This window comes from Malus domestica, chromosome 05 (assembly GCF_042453785.1).
Source record: "Malus domestica chromosome 05, GDT2T_hap1".
NCBI lineage: Eukaryota > Viridiplantae > Streptophyta > Magnoliopsida > Rosales > Rosaceae > Malus > Malus domestica.
In genome coordinates this window covers 4,436,777-4,454,503 of record NC_091665.1, presented here as the reverse complement: position 1 = coordinate 4,454,503, position 17,727 = coordinate 4,436,777, and the positions used below count along the sequence as shown (strand labels likewise).

Sequence of the window (17,727 nt, the reverse complement as noted above, 5' to 3'; positions counted from 1 at the left end):
CCATGCGAATTTACACTTAATCCGCGAAGTTTAACCATTCATAAATTTTAGCGCGCCTCCGCTCGTGAATTTAGTAAATACATATCTATTTGATAGCACCCATGTAGATATACGTATGCAACACAAATTTAGAATACTACTAAAATAAAATCTTAGAAAAAAATAGAAACTTTAGCACTCGATTGGTAGCTACAAAAAAGATGATAATAACAGCTCCAAATGGTCTTCATCAAAACTTTTATGTGTGAAATGCGTTTTATTGATTCAATCATTGAAACAAATTCTCTGGAATCCCCTCCCATCTATATCACATTTAATATTATACGACTTCCTGCTTGTTTTCTTGTTTTTGATCACTTTCTTTGCTTTTTTGTTCCTCTTTCTTCTTTCCCCACAAAACGCTATAGAGACCCGCAATCAGCAATACACCCCCTCCAATACTGCAACAATAACTAAATTCAATCAACAAAATAATCGTATTCATTTTACTCATATATGTAATCTGACATCAGCGATTAACAAGTATCGTTAAACACATTGTTAATTGTCCCAACTTTGATTTGAAAAACGAGGATTCAATAAGTATTACGTCCTCTATGTTATCGTTTACTTTCTAAATCTCTGTATTTGTTCTTAATAAAGTTTTATTTAATCTAAAATTCTTTAATTTCAAGAAATATATAGTACTATTTGATCAAGAAAAAGGAAAAAGCAATGCACAATACTATAATAGAGATGAACCAAAAGAGAAATTTAATCATCCCTTCTCAATTTTTATATATATTTTTTAATACAAGCGATATTCTATATTAATCTACACTATCGAAAATGTGATATGATGAGATGAAAGTTGGTGCCTCTCCAATCTGTGACATGAAGAGATGATATTTAAGAAGTTGAGATAAAAGTTGGTGCCTCTCAATCTTGAAAATGAAATGTTGAAATATAATAATAAATAAATAAATATATGATAGATATAGATATGGACCTTCCCCAGTAGATGGCTTCTTTCCATATCAATGCTGAGAAGATGGCTGTTATAATAAGTGATAATGGAGTGAACATTGCAGTGAAAACTGGGCCTTTCTTCTCTATGGCCCAAACTTGTAGCCAATAAGTAATCCCAGTTACAATTACGCCCTGTCATTACCAATAAAATTTTCACTGTATCTGTAAGGATGACTTATGATTGAAAATTAAAAATAAAAATAAATGGTTTAGACCATAAAAAAACATTGCATGGGGCCCAAATGCATAATTAGCACCGTATTAAATTACTAACCAGTTAATGCTTGAGCAATATTCTCCATACATACATATATATGTGTGTGTGTGTGTGTGTGTGAGTGAGTTTATATTTATGCATGGCCCAAATGCATAATTAGCACCGTATTAAATTACTAACCAGTTAATGCTTGAGCAATATTCTCCATACATACATATATATATATATATATATATGTGTGTGTGTGTGTGTGAGTTTATATTTATGCATGCCCATGGATATATATGTAATGCTTGAGAAATATGTATGTGATCTCATAACAACCCTCTGAATACTAATAGGCCAAAAATGAGTCTTATCCTATCTCTTTGTAGGGAATAGGAGCCATATAGAACCCAAGAATATTTTCAAATAGTACCTTTTTATGAATTAATTGAGCCACTTACATATACATATGTTGTATTAGATATAAGGTCCAAATTGAGCCACTTATATATTATATGTTGAATTAGATATAGGGATGTGTTGTCCATACACTCATTTTTACTTCCTACACACTCTTAATCTTCAGCAGTCAGATTGAATGAATTGAAGAAAATCAAATAACATAAATGAACAAAGGGTATACGAAAAGTAAAAAAAAAAATGTGAATAGCGCACCCCTAGAATAATCCAAAGGAATTTAAATGGCATGCAATTCTCATTGTGATTTAGTTCTTAAAACAAAAGATCTTTGTTGTATTGTTGCAAATGTTAATTGTTATTTTATTTATAATGCAGTCATTTCATGCATAGATAAAAGTGATTATTGGACGCCACTCAGTACTGCGGTCTAGTGATATTCATTTTTACTTGTAAGTGAAATGTCTTAAGTTTGATCATGGCTAAAAACGAATTTAAACCATATTATTGCTTAGCTCATAGGGAGGCTAAATTCACCCCCTCACTCTTAGTGTAGATAATATCGTTTGTTCAAAAAAAAATATTATTTTAAATAGTAATTTCATGCATACACCGGGTGTATACAATGATTATACCACTTGTTCTTTTATTGTTATATTATCCATTAAATGAAAGAAACATAGTGTAAAACATAAACGTACGTGTAAAAAAAATTTCGTGGTTGGATACAAAATGATTAAAGTACACGTGCTGATCGAAAATAAAAATTTCATGCATACAACCGGCGTATATAATTACTTTTTCACTCTTTCTTTTTTCTTTTTCATTGTTATTAGTAAAATTAGAGAAACGCAAAATGTATACGTGTTGTGTGCAATAACTTATATGTGGGTGGATATTAGTGACTTACACAATAGACCACAGAGAGAAGATGAATATCCCATCCAATATTCCAAGCTGATGGGTTTCTCTCAAATGCAATGGCCCAGAAAGCTGACATCAAGCAGCTGAAGAAGCATTGGAGAGTGGTAAGCCTCAACTTTGCCGGATACTGCTTGAGAATGGGACCCTAGAACACAAGCACTAGTTAACAAGGCAATAAAAGGAAAACTAATGAAAATGGCTTGAAAACTTTAAGTTTTAACGATATGGACAAAATAAAGGGTAAAGTGAATAGTATCATGATTGATTTTTGGGACACTTTGAATGCGGTCCCTAGCTATCAATATTCTTTGATTGAAACCTTGTTAGTTTTTAGTTTTTTATTGAGGTCCCTGACATTAATGTAATAATGTAAGTTACTATATTTTTTAAATTAAAAATTAAAAATTGAAATTTGTAATTGTTTATATTAATGAGATTTTAAATAAAACCCATAATTTATGGGATTAAAAATAATAAAATATAAATTATACTCTCTATTATATTGTGTGTGTGTGTGTGTACATTTATGTATGGGTACATTAACCAAAATTAACAAAAAAAATTATTGTACCAAAACATGGATACATTCTCAAATCAACGAAAAAGAATGTACCCATATAAGTTTAAACATGGATTAAAAATTTTGAATGGATTTTATATTAAAAAAAGGTACATTTTACATATAACAAATTGATATATTTGATAATGGGTATATTGAAGATTAAAAAAATTGAAAAAATATATGAATGGGTACATTTAAGATTAAAAAATTGAGAATCTTTTTATATATAAAAAAAAACTAATAGGTACAAACTTAATTTAATTTAATTTTTTATTATTTTCGAAATGTTTGAATTGAAAATTAATTAGAAATTTAATAGAGGTGTGAGTATTAAACCCTAAATTAATTACTATTTTTTATATTAAAAAAATTATATAATAAACATGTAAATTCATTATCACATTAATGATAGGGACTTGAATCAAAATTTGAGAACTAATAAGGTTTTAGTCAATGAACAGTAAGAACTAGGGACCAGATACTAATTTTTCCTTGATTTTTTAGTGTAAAAATATAATTTTTAGTTAAAATAAACCGTACCGGGAGTTTTTTGTTAAAATTCCCTAAAAAAAAATCTTACAGATAAAATTGTTCTTTTACAGACGTATGCTGTCAAGCTGACTTATTCCAAATTCACTGTCTCGTAAGAAAACATTTTTTTCTTAATTATATCTATTAAAGAAGAATTCCACTTCAATACAGTAGTTAAATATAATGGTGGTGATTAGATGCGCATGAGGTCTTGAGTTAGAATCTCTCGTGTACAGACAATAAGTACAGCTAGTGGTGGGGATGAGATGAACCTGTAGAATTAGCCACAAAGACCATGCAGTATTGGCTGAGAGCATGATGAGGGAACCTTTTAACCACTCTCCTCCTGTGGAGGAAGATGATGAGGAGGAGTCTGGAATTTGCCTTTGATTTGATGGAACCCAGTTGAACTTTATGGAAGGCCCTTTCACTAAAGCAAACACCAATGCTCCTGAAAAGCTTGTGACAGAACCCAACACCTTGGCCGCTCCATACCAACGTTTCATAGAAATGCTTTCCATCCTGCACATAAATAGTTGATTCAAAACCAAATTTCTACTTCAATATTTGACAAACTAACTGTATACATACCTTAATTAACAAGTCAAATATTATATATAGTTTAATTTAATTACCTTAATAAAACCGCCATGACAAAAGTGATAGCAGGAATTAAAGTGGTGGTGGCTGCAGCAAAGGTTGCAGAGGTGTAGTTGATTGCAACATAGTAGAGATTTAAACTCAGGGTAATCCTAAAAAAAATGTATGAATGATTGTTAGAGAGCATATGTAATATCAGATTAGAGAACTTGATTAATTGAAATGTTGATGAGAGCAAAAACCGAAGTTCATACGTACCCAGATAAGGAAACTAAGAAAATCTTGCAGAGTAAGGTGTAGGAAAGAGGAGCTTCTATTGAACTGAAAATTCAGAAAAATTCAAAATTCAAAAACAATAACACTAATTAAATGGAAGAGTGGGACTAATTAGGAGGAGTAATTAACTACCTTTCAAGGAAGAAAGCAAAGGGAGCCAAGGCAAGGGAGGCAAAAGCTTGACGATAAACCACAAAGACAAAAGGGTTCATTCCTTTAGAAATTGCTGCCTTAGAGAACAAAGCCATACCTGCATACACAAATTGTATGAAGAGCATTGCAATATAAGCCTTACGACTCTCCATTACTAAACTCTTCATTTCATCTATGGCATTGGGCTCCAATTTGAGAAGCTCGGATTTCCATATATATAGACAACGATGCTTGCTCTAGAGTCTAAATTTGCTTTTGCTCCAAGAGGCTTTCAATCTGCTTTAAGTCCCTATTGGCTATTGCTACTTTTATGCGCGCGCGCACACACGCACATGCATATACACACACACACACATAGCAAGACACACATAGCAAGACTGAGGTGTTAGAACATCGAATGGAAAATTTTGTTTACCCCATGTATAATTTTATATTTCAGCATAGATCGATAGACATTTCATCTTTTAATGCAGTTTAGTAGAAACAATTTTTCTATGCAACTAAGATCAATAAAAACATTTTTCTCTCTAACTAAGGTTAACACAACATGCTACAATTTCTCTCATTTACTTCTCCAGTACAAATGAGAAAATTGGATTAATGGTCCCAAAACTTTGTCTCAATTGGAGCTTTGGTATTTGAACTAAAAATTTGTGAGTATTGATCCCTGAATTTGTTATAATGTGGAGCAAAGATCCTTTTGGCTAACTATGTTAGAATTTCCATCCAAGATAAAGGGTTTAAAGGGACATCAAATGAACGGAAGTTCTAACGGAGTTAGCCAAAATGATAATTGCTCCATATTATAATAAGTTCAGGAACCAATACTCACAAATTTTTAGTTCAGGGACATCTCCAATTGAGCTAAAATTCAGGGACCATTGCTCGAAAATCAGTGTGTATTGAAGTATTTTATTACCTCAAACAAATTATCCCATTTATTTTGTTAATAATTAAACCATTAAACACATAGATCGATCAAAGTTCTTGGCATCACTACTAAATGCTTGTACCAAGAGTGGCATGGTTTTTTGCAACTCCACCCCCGATTAGGAGTTTCTTGAGCAATGCTCCACCTAGCCAGAAAATTTTACCACCTCTAGGAAAATTTTTCTTGAGCTTGCTCCACCTAATCATGTATTTTAGCGGACATTTTTTACAAAATGATTGACTGTGGACAAACTTAGGGACCACTTTTATCGATTTTCAATGTCAGAAACCAAAATGAGAAGTTATGCTAATCTCGAGAATAATTTTAGCTAAAAATCCTAAGATAAATGGCTATGTCATGCATAAGCACACTACTCTTTGTGACATGCTCAAGGAAGATTCCCGATAATTGATTGTGGAATAAACCAATACTATTGCAGTTCCAAACCAAAAATACATATAATTCAATATTATTGGTGTAATTAAGATAGGCTTGGATAATTCCACATTTCCACTCTTAGGATCGTGAGTGAGGCCTGCTAGAGAGATATTAGGTCTTCCAATCAATTTTAAAAGATCATTGTTAAGCATCCATCAGCCTGCTATTGAAAACCACTCAGACCAGTAAAATGGTTGAGTGGATTATGAATTAGACAAGATATCAGCTAACTGAAAATTTGGTGGAACCTTACCATTTGTAACATCCTAATGTTGTAGGGTAATACTTGTACGAATAGGCATTTGGTCCAATAATGAGCTTCTTTTTTCAGTGAGATTAGTGGCCACTATTTACATAGACAAACAATCCATACGATTCTTCTATTAAAATTCTTGTAGGAAACCAATTTGTCTCCTTATTTTAATATAAGTAATTTAGGATCAATTTTCAGTTTCATTATTCTTTTATGAAGTAGGACATCCAAACCTCTTCGAATAAGGCTTTGTAAACCAATTTTAACTCAAACATCCGGCCAAAATACAGCTACACTTATGCCCATATTCTAATAATATTTGTGTCTGCCTTATCTAGTAACCTACTTGTCCATCCACTTATAATTGACGTAACCTAATTGTATATATATCATAATTGAATCATGTCTTCTCTTTTATTATCATCTAAACATCAAATCTATAAAAAAAAAATTATTCAATTTGGAGATCGTTTTTTCCTTCATGTGTGCGAAAAAAATTGACGATTTTAGTAAACAAGTAACATCCTCATGATAAACTGTTTATTTTTTTTGATGTGTGTGTGTGTATATGAATGGATAAACGATTTCTAAATTTTTTTTTTTTATGCATAGATGATCTTTAAGATAATAATAAATAAATGATTTCAATTATAATATTTGTAACTGAAAATTCATTAGCTACAAAATGGGTGAACAAGTAAATTTCCCCAGCGAGTGAATACAATTATCTCATCAATTTCATAAGTGAATGGTTTATCCTGGTTTTTGACCATATAGGATTGGCTTCTCCGTATTATCAAAAAGAGGAAGAAAAAAAAAAGGCTTCTATTGTAGTAAAAATAAATAATGGTTCTTGAATTATATTGAGCTACCGACGCATTCCCATTAGCTTTCCTTCAACTTGGGTGCTGTGATCCAAATGGCAGGTTCTTTGCATGGATGACTTCTCGATTGCCTTTTCAAGGACTTTCTTTCCAGAGTGGGTATAGATGGAAGTTTCGCGTTGGTGTTATTGGCTGGGGGCTTGTCGGCCGGACAGGAGAAATGAGGAGAGATGCCCGTAGTGGCGGGCAGTGGAGGGGTGGCGGCTGGTGTTATTTTTCTGAAGTTCTTTGATATGTTTATGAGCTTGAAGGCCTAAGACCTATAGGGCAAGCAAATGCTTAGCCCATTAAGGTCTAGCATATGGTCTGCTACGACTTAAATGGTACAACCGTTATATGGAGTTAAAAGTTCATGTGTCGTTCTCCTATTAGATGTGGTTAATTTATGTTTCCACAGTTATGAATGTTGTGGTCATGGTCATGAGAAGATGTTGATAATGGTGAAGATGATGGCGTTGGGATCAATAGCAGTGGAGATGTGGTGGTTGTAAGGATAGAAGGTGGTGTAGCGGCAATGGTGGTGGGCATGTAAGAGTAGTGGAGGTGATGTTGGCGCAAAATGATGAGTTGTTTTATTTTGTTGTTCTTAGCCACTCATTCATGAAATTTAGAAATCACAACTATTTATATAGAAAATTTAGAATTTTTCTTGATACACCGATCAATGTATTTGCATTAAGGGGTGAGAGAATTAATTGATATCAAATTCGTCATCCACGAAATTCAAACAAGGACGAAGCTAGAGATTTGTGTGAATAGAGGCATCCTCAAACAACAAAGTCATAATTAAAAAGCTCAAGAATTTACTAAACATGATACTTATATATTAATCCATAAAGTTTTTTATACAACAGTCCCTTACAATATCCCTTGACGTGTTTTCATGTTCTGAAAGCGTTGCATGACAACATCATTACCAATACCATCAAATATCTCTCTCTATAAAAATAACCATGTTATCATTCATCCATTGATCTCCCATCCGATTTCTCAATCGATTCTTCAAAATTTTCATGGCCGAAAATGCTCTTTCAACGGTTGCAGTAGCAACTGGAAGAGTTAGTGCTAATGTCACAAGCAAGTAAACTAGTGAATACACCTTGTGTTTCTTGCATTGAACCTTTTTTTTTTTTTTTTTGCAAGATCTCCAATCTCTTTTAAACTTGAAAACTCAATGCTAGACTGCATATCCACAATGTAAGTCTCAAGTTGAATCTTAAGTATCACCAGCCCATTCATAAAGAAGTATTTAGGATAAAACTGGGCAAGACGCAATAGCTTTTGGCTATCAAAAGCAGAGAAGGAGTCGGCTAGACATAAACATGCCAAACAAAGAAGTAACTCAGTGTTGGTCTCATTGAAACGATTATTTAGTTCTTGAAGCTGCCAATCCAAAACAACATAAAATATTCCAACATAATAATGATGCATATTTGTGACTGCTTGTGCTTTTCATTGCCCTCGCCTTCAAGAAAGAAACATATCATCCATATTAGGCGCATCAATATCATGTTTAAGACAAAATTCTGAGACTTCACTAAGTAAAGAATCCCAACCACTTTTCCTCATTATCTCCAACCATTGCTTACAAACTCCAACCAACGTCATGGCATTTACAATATCATGATCCTTCCTTTGCAATGCTTGTGACAATTCATTGGTTATTCCTAGTATATCTTTCATCAAGTGTAGATTAAACACAAAATCAAATGATTGCATGGAATCCAATAAATTATTCGCTTCACATCTTTGTTGAGAGCTTACTCCATCATCTGCTATTACTTCAAGTATATCAAGTATGGATGAAAACATAGTCATTATACTTACTAAAGTACCAAGGTGTGAACCCCAACGTTTTTCTCCATCACATTTCAAAGTAGTTTCTTGATTTTTGCCTTTCCCACTTGTAAACTCACCACTGTTTAGTGCTTCAATAACTGCAATAGATTTCTTCTCTCGAAGAAGATCACAACGCTTCGATGAAGCTCCAACAACATTTACCAAAATAGTAACTATACTAAAAAGAGACTCAATTTGGATGTTCTTCTTTGCCACAACTATAAGAGCTAATTCTAGTTGATGTGCAAAGCAATGAATATAATAGGCACAACCACTTTCTTTCATAATAAGAGCTTTAAGACCATTGAACTCACCTTGCATATTGCTGGCCCCATCGTAACCTTACCCACGCAACCTAGACATGCTCAATTTATGCCTAGAAAATACCTCATCAATGATTTCCTTGAGTGAGAGAGCAACAGTACTAGTAACATGCTCAATGCCAATAAAACACTCAATGACATGCCCATTTTTATCCACATAACACAATACAATGCCCATTTGTTCCTTCGTTGATACGTCGCGAGATTCATTAATCAAAATAGAGAACAACGAAGTGCCAACGTCTTCAATAATAGCCTTGATCGTCTCAGTTGCACAAGCATTTACAATGTCTTTTAGAATATCTGGTGATGTCAATTTGTGATTCTTCTGAGCATTTTTCAAAGTAATGGCTTTCACATCCTCATTGTGGTCGGCAAGAAACTATAGAAGCTCAAGAAAGTTTCCATGATTGCTTGAATGTTCAGATTCATCATTACTACGAAATGCAAGCCCTTGTCTCAAAAGAAATCGACAACAATTGATTGATGCATTCAACCGAGCTCTATATTGAATTCGAGTTTCATCATGAGTTTTAGAGAAAAAAGACTGGATATGTTGCTTTTGACTCCTTAAAGCTTCAAAATTACTCCATGCTTGATTGTGTGCACTATTGACGCCTCCAATATGAGTTAGAAGTCTTTCTTTCTTCTTCCAGTTATAAAATCCTTCGCCAACAAAGAAATCACCACCTGTTTGTTCTCCAATGTTTGGTTAAAAAGGTAGCAACACAAACAAAAGGTAGTATCTTTTTCTACACTATATTCCAACCAAGTAGGAAAATCATCAAACCAAGCAGGGTCGAATCGTCTTTGTGTGTCTCCATATTTCTTGTAAGGAAAATTATGGGTTTTAGGCTGTTGAGGACCAGCTAGCACATACGCTATTCGTACTTGATCTCGAATATTAGGATTGTAATCCAAAATTCAAATTCGCTTACCAGGATCTGATGGAAGATTTGATAAAATAAATTATGTACTATCTTGTCCATGAGTATCATTATTTTTCTTAATAACTGGGGATGGCGGCACTGATATTTTTTTGAAAAACCTCATGATGTTTTAGTCTGTGAAGTCATTCATATTGATACCAATAACATATAAGGTTCATACATAATTTGTAGAATTTATAGAATAAAAATCTCAATAAAAATCTTATAATAAAAATCTCAATAAAAATCCTATCTTTTCTAACCTTCAGGATGAAAACACATGAGAAACAAGTTAGATATGCAATTGAGACCTTTTGAAACCAAGTCGCTAAAGAACACTTATGTAAAACTTTAACCCTATAACATACTACAGGGGACATTTTGTTTAACATAGCAATCTAATCAAACCAAGATCCAACCAAGGCAACAATTCAATTAACCAATACCAATAATGTAACATCCCACATCGCCCAGGGGAGTGATCCTTATATGTATATTCTCATCCCTACATAGCATGAGGTATTTTGGGAGCTCACTGGCTTCGGGTTCTATCAGAACTCTGAAGTTAAGCGAGTAACGCGCGAGAGCAATCCCATGATGGGTGACCCATTGGAAAGTTCTTGTGTGAGTTCCCAAAAACAAAACCCCAAGTGCGTAGTCAAGGCCCAAAGCGGACAATATCGTGCAACGGTGGTGGAGCGGGCCCGGGATGTGGTGGACCTCGGGCCAGGATGTGACAAATAAGCATACAAATTATTCAACAAATAAACATTTAATTCAACTAATCATATGAATAAATGTATACCCATATTCATAGAATTCATAATTTCATAATTTCATTAATCAATAATCATAGAATTCATATCAATAATCAATAATCAATAAGTCAATAACCATATTAGTGCATGACCATATCCATATGATTCTATATTTCTATACCAATTAAACAAAAATTCGTCTTAAATAATTAATTAGGGTTAGGGATTATAGATTTAGGAATTAAAAAATTTACCTAAATATATATATGTCGGCTAAATAGTGGCTGGCTGGAGTGGAGTGGCTGGCTGCTGCCTGCTAGCGTGGCTGGGGGAAGAGCAACTTTGCTCATATTCCGTTCCGTTTCAAGCTGTTGGGGGAAGAGCAGCACCACGTTGCTCTCTGATTGGCAAGCCGCAATAATGAAAATGAAATAGAGAGATGGAATGGGAGTCTAGGACCATGGGGACAAGTAGTCCCCCACTATAACATGCTTTTTTGTTTTTTTTTTTCAAACATACACAAAACAACGCCGTTTCGTTTACATTTTTTTAATTATTTTTTTACCAGGACCAAAACGACGTCATTTTGGCCTGGTTTTGAAAAAAAAAAAAAAAACAAAGACCCAGCTTTGCTTCTACAAAACCATATCGAAGGAACCAGAAAAATCTCAGTGGAGGCTTTCTGCTGCAAAACCAGATCAGTTTGAGCAGCATGCCAGTATTAGAAAAATCTCAGTGGGGGCATCCGCTCCCTAGGCCCATGGTAGCTCCGCCCTTGAATTCAAACATAAGATCTCTCTCTTAGACCATCTATAACATATGGGATAAAGCTTAAAATATAAGATTTAAACCCCCTCCAAACCATCTCCAACCATTGGGGTAAAATAAGCCTCGGAAAGAAAATATATCTTGGGCTAGATTTCCCCTAGAAATTAAATAGGCAAATAATTTCGGATTGAATTGAATTTTTGCAATAATGATCTATGAATCGAGATTTACAAAATAGAATGTTCAGATCGTTAAAACTTGATATGGAGTGGGCCCTACACCTAATCTCAATTTTTTTCAAAAAATGAAGATTTATTTGCATAAAGGGTCTGGTGATCAAATTTCTATTCATCACTCAACTTAATAGAAAAATTGATAGAGTCAACGAAAAGAACAACACTGGACATAATTTGGGAACAGGAGCAACAATTACTAGAGTCATAAACAAAAATGCAAGTCGCGGTATAGTCCAGACCATTTCTACAATTTAGATAAGAAAAAGTTTGAAGATTTATCTCCAAAAACCAGTAACTAGGATAGATTTTTATTACAATTTTGAAAAGAAAAAAAAAAAACATTTGACTCTCTTACCTGTTTAAAAAAAAAAATAGAGTAATGCTACATTATCATTTATTTGTACCATAATTTTATACCATCTCAAGTGTCATCTTAAATGAACAGTCACATCATTTAAAATAATTTACATATTTATTTAATTAAAAATAGTTAGAAAACCCAAAAGAGATGAAAGAAAAGAAAAACCCAAAAAATCTAGGATTGTGAAACCCTTCTCTCTCCTCCTCTAAGTGGGAACAGTATCGTTGTTGTTGGAGTAGGCCCATGGCCCGTCTACCTGAAATTTAAGATGGTATCAAAGCCAGGGAACGGGCACGTACTGCCACGTGAACGAGTAGGTCCCCTTTGACCCCGCGCGAATGGGTGAACTCCGACTTGACTCCATGTAGGCCAAGAGATGCCACGTGAATGGGTGGGTCCCCATTGCCCCGCACGAACGGATGAGCCCCGGCTTGGCTCCACATGGTTACCGATGTGTGAAACTTCACGTGTGACCCATAAAATGGGGTCTCACGTGTAGGGGAGTGTTGGAATCCCAATTGTCCCACATCGGACAGAGGGAGAAGTAAACATGAGTTTAAATAGAATTACCCCACTTTAACTAACACCAAGGCCTTTTGTAATAAAATCTCACACCTGACGGATTGAGCAGATGACCAAATGGGGATAGTATCAGTGTTGTTGGAGTAGACCCATAACCCGTCTACCTGAAATTTAAGACCGTCTACCTAAAATTTAAGACCGTCTTCCCCACGAAGTTTTCGATCAATGCTCCTACATGTTTCATCCGCGGTCTACTTTCCCTGTTTTGATTATTAACAAACATCTATCACTATTTTTTCATTGACTCCTTTAATTGGTCTGTAAGCCTTTTTTTTTTTTTTTAATTGTGTTTTGCTAGTTGATTTAAAATTATTGCTGCAATCGGTTGTATTGTATAATTATTGAAGTAACAAAGGTTAGTCCCCATGAAGTTCTCAATCAACGCTCCTACATGATTTAAATTTGCTACGAGCATTGATTGAGAGCTCAGTAACTGTGAAAGTAGGAGAAGGAAGGAGGAGGGGAAAGAAGAAGTAGTTTCACGTTCCTAAGCTTTAGTGTTTTTTCTTTCTGGGTTTTTTAATTGTTTATTTAATAAAATTCAAATTATTTTCAAAAATGTAGTTGTCAACCTAAGATCTCATGTAAGATGGTATAAAATTCTGGAACAAACACGGACGGAGCCACCTTGGGCTCGGAGGGGGCGGATGCCCCCACTCATTTTTGTGTGTGTGAAAAATGTACTCTTTCAGTTATTTGTGGCATTAGTATTAACTCTTTCATGTGCTACTTTCATTGTTGAAAGAGCATTTTGGCTGTGGAGCCAAAAATATTCACAAGGCGACATGTGGGTTTTTTGGACAAAAAGGACAAAAATACCCTTGCAGTACAACGAGGTTCCTACGCGCAAGCAGCGGGCAACCCTCTTTCAACCAAGACAAAAGTGCCCAAAATAGGTAACAATTCAAAGTCCATCTCATCAAATCCTTTCTACAAGGTAATTCCCAAACACATTCCTTTTAAATTATGTTAATTGGCTAATTAATGGGTTTATTGCCTAATTAACCCATTAATTCTCAATTAAACCATCCATTATATCCAAATAACCACAAAATACAACCAATTCAACCCTAAAACATCACATGGCCGGCCATCCCCTTAATCTTTCTACTTTCCCTATCTTTTCCCACTTTACTACCCCAATTAAGCTAGCCAATTGATTCTATAACCATCCATTTATTCCCTTTATGTTTAATTAGCAAATTTATCATAATAAATTGGCTAATTAAACCTAAATTAAACCTAAAAACCCTAGCCACCTCCTATCCCTATAAATATACTCTCATTCTCACCAAAAAGCTATTTCCAACACTTTGGCAAAAATCCCAAAATTCTCTAAACACTCTTTCTCTCTAAATTCTAACTTTGGCATCGGAGGTTCTTCGGCCAAAGCCCCCCCATTCATCGTGGGCGCATGAGGCTCTTGGCCTTAACCTAAGGTGTTAATTGTTTTGTAGGTGCAAAATCGTCCAAGATCGAGGAGGAAGAAATTTGCATCCACAAATTGGTGCTTTCATTGAGAGTTGAAATCCATACTCGTAGAAGACTCTCGCACAAAAAGGTTTTTTTTTTCTTTATTTTCTAGTCCATTTGAATATTTTTCATACGTTCTTATTATTAGAATTTTTTACTTGCAAAGGTTCTTTGATAAAACGTATAAGCAAAATATAATGGCTAGAAATTTAGAAAATTCCACAAGTGAAAATTCTAATGTTCAAGAAATGGGATTGCGGAGATCCGTGAGGCTAAATGCGACAATAAGGGGAGCGGCATCATCATCATGAGCTTCCACCATGGGAACCACCGTGGTGGCTACCTCGGTAGCCACCCGCGGCGAGGTCCATGGTGCCTTCACCACGGCCACCATGGGAACCACCGCGGTGGCTTCTTCGGTAGCCACTCGTGGCTTCTTCGGTAGCCACTCGTGGCGAGGTCCATGGAGCCTTCACCACGGCCCAAAGATCCGTGAGGCAAAATGCAACAATAAGGGGAGCGGCATCACCACCACGAGTTTCCACCATGGGAACCACCGCGGTGGCTACCTCGGTAGCCACCCACGGCGAGGTCCATGGTGCCTTCACCACGGCCACCATGGGAACCACCGCGGTGGCTTCTTCGGTAGCCACTTGTGGCGAGGTCCATGGAACCTTCACCACGGCCCAAAGATCCGTGAGGCAAAATGCAACAATAAGGGGAGCGGCATCACCACCACGAGTTTCCACCGCGGTGGCTACCTCGGTAGCCACCCACGGCGAGGTCCATGGTGCCTTCACCACGGCCACCATGGGAACCACCGCAGTGACTACTTTGGTAGCCACTCGTGGCGAGGTCCATGGAACCTTCACCACGGCCCGAGCCGTGCCATCCAAGGCTCACGGTACCAAGACCACGATCCAAGCCGTGCCATCCAAGTTTACGTGGACCCAAGCCCAAGCCTCGTATTCACATGCATCGCGCATTGAGCAGCCTGCTTCCGTGATCCAGCCTGCTCCCGTCAAGCAACCCACTCTCACGGCCCAACCTGCTCATGCCGAGCAGCCTGCTCTCGTGACCCAGCCTGCTCCCGACGAGCAGCCCACTCCCGTGGCCCAGCCTGCTTTCGTCGAGCAGCCCACTCCGGTGGCCCAGCCGGTTCCTGCCAAGCAACCCACTCTCGTGGCCCAGCCTACTCCTGCCAAGCAGCCTGCTCTCGTGACCCAGCCTGCTCCCGACGAGCAACCCACTCTCACGGCCCAACCTGCTCCTGCCAAGCAGCCTGCTCTCGTGACCCAGCCTGCTCCCGACGAGCAACCCACTCCCGTGGCCCAACCTACTTTCGTCGAGCAGCCCACTCCGGTGGCCCAGCCTGCTCCTGCCAAGCAGCCCACTCCCGTGGCCCAGCCTGCTCCTGCCAAGCAGCCTGCTCTCGTGACCCAGCCTGCTCCCGACGAGCAACCCACTCCCGTGGTCCAGCCTGCTTCTTTTGAGCAGCCCACTCTCACGGCCCAGCCTGCTCCCGTGGCTTTCCAAGCAGCCCAAGTCGGCCCAAGACTATCTCAACCATCCGGACCTACCATCGAGCCGTGGGCATTCTCACCATATTTTTTCGCGGATTTGACATTTCCCAATTCAAATCTCGCGCCCGGAGTCTACCACATTTCCACTGCCCAATGAGGTGCATTCCTTCCAAGCTCTTCCAATCCAAATGGCGAACAACACATGTCTCGACAAGTCATAGAGTTGACGAGCGCCCTTGCACAACAGACAACTTTGGTGAATCAACTTTTGCAACGCATAGGGATCCAACGTGCCCCGGACGAGGTATCTCGAAGTAGGACAAGGGCAGACGAACCTTTCCAGCAGCGTCCCGGCAAGCAGCCATTCGACCAGCCACGAGCCGAACGTTCAGGCAGTGTACATTCCCGATTGGGCCGCCGAGATAGCGTATACTCTCGTCTTAGCGCGCGGAGGAGCGTGTACTCTCGACTAGGCCCACGGATGAGCATACATTCACGGTTGGGGTCACACTCCGATAGTCAACATGAGCAACCTTCTGGATAAAGTGTTCATTCGCGGCTAAGCACACAAGAAGCATCATCCACCTCACATCAGAGTAAGCAGCACGACGGACGGAGAGAATCAGTCACTCAATCCAGCTCAAGTTCAACCAGCAGCCTGTGAAGAACTCGCTCGCCTGCTAGGAACGCACCACATGCACTGCATCTGCGGCGTAGATGAGCCAAACACATGGAAGAGCAGCCTAGACCAGCAAGTCATGGCTGGGGGCAGCCGAGAGCTCCGCTACCCCAACAAAGGCAAATTCAGGAAGAAGTAGAGAGACTCTTGACTAAGCGATTGCATGATTTCCAACGCAACGAGGTCACCGACGAGACACTACGACGGAACATGACCAACATAAGCAGGTCACCCTTCACGGACGAGATCGAGCAGGCAGAGCCTCCACGAGAGTTCAGCATGCCACATTTCACATCTTTCAAAGGGGATGAAGACCCGGAGAGACACTTAAAGCGCTACCGAAGCGCAATGATCCTTTATCGAAACAACGATGAGCTTATGTGCAAGATATTCGCCACCACTCTACAAGGCGAGGCGCAAGATTGGTTCTACACCCTGCCGCCACAATCCATCCGGAATTTCTACGAACTTTCTTTGGTTTTCACCAAAGAATATTCATCCTATCGCTCGATCAAAAAGAAATCTGATCATTTGTTCAACGTCAAGGAGAACCCAAAGGAGTCACTTCGCGACTATGTGAGGAGGTTCAAAGTAGAGAAGGCAAAAATAGTCGGATGCAACGACTCGATAGCTAGAGCAGCCTTCCAAAAAGGACTTCCAGCAGACCACCCGCTATTCGGAAAATTGATCATGAAAGAAGATCTAACTCTGGCAGACTCTTTTGCTTTGGCAGAGAAGTATGCACTTTGGGATGAGGCTCGCCGATGCACATTCAAGGACTTGAAGAAGTACCCGACATCACCTCCCTAGAAGCAACGGATTACTTATTCACATGTTTGACGGTATCTAAAGTAGCAATAAGCTCTACCATCATGTGAGAAGAGATGGGGGCCCGACTACCTGTATTCCACAGTTACCTGTATTCTACAGTTCAAAAGCTCTCCTCGATGTTATTAAAAATTCAAAAGCTAACTTTGGCGATAGTTGTTGCAACCCAGAAACACAAGTTTTACTTTCAAACGCATGCAATCATCCTAATGACGTACTATTCTGCCCAATCCAGACGCGCGACGATAA

At 37.8% G+C, this 17,727-nt stretch overlaps 1 protein-coding gene across 2 annotated transcripts; it reads right to left on the bottom strand.

Moving 5' to 3' along the window:
* Window positions 1-236: 236 nt before the first annotated feature.
* Window positions 237-5,056, bottom strand: LOC103425306 (WAT1-related protein At1g43650-like). Of its 2 annotated transcripts, none has more exons than XM_008363391.4 (7): window positions 4,653-5,056; window positions 4,503-4,565; window positions 4,280-4,396; window positions 3,917-4,166; window positions 2,538-2,696; window positions 989-1,140; window positions 237-440 (listed from the first exon to the last, which is right to left on the bottom strand). In XM_008363391.4, the coding sequence occupies exons 1-7, from the start codon at window positions 4,838-4,840 to the stop codon at window positions 320-322; spliced, it is 1,050 nt and encodes a 349-aa protein (XP_008361613.1). In that variant the 5' UTR covers window positions 4,841-5,056; the 3' UTR covers window positions 237-319. The 2 variants fall into 2 exon arrangements, with proteins under 2 accessions (XP_008361613.1, XP_008361614.1); XM_008363392.4 differs by lacking the exon at window positions 237-440 and adding an exon at window positions 749-866.
* Between the last annotated feature and the right edge of the window lie 12,671 nt (window positions 5,057-17,727).

Bases quoted from the DNA above. Each gene is read 5' to 3' on its own strand.
- LOC103425306 (XM_008363391.4), bottom strand. From the start codon at position 4,840: ATGAAGAGTTTAGTAATGGAGAGTCGTAAGGCTTATATTGCAATGCTC. The intron at 4,566-4,652 runs GTAGTTAATTAC...CTGAATTTTCAG, and splicing joins TTTGCTTTCTTCCTTGAAAG to TTCAATAGAAGCTCCTCTTT. The intron at 2,697-3,916 runs GTTCATCTCATC...CTTGTGTTCTAG, and splicing joins CTTTGTGGCTAATTCTACAG to GGTCCCATTCTCAAGCAGTA.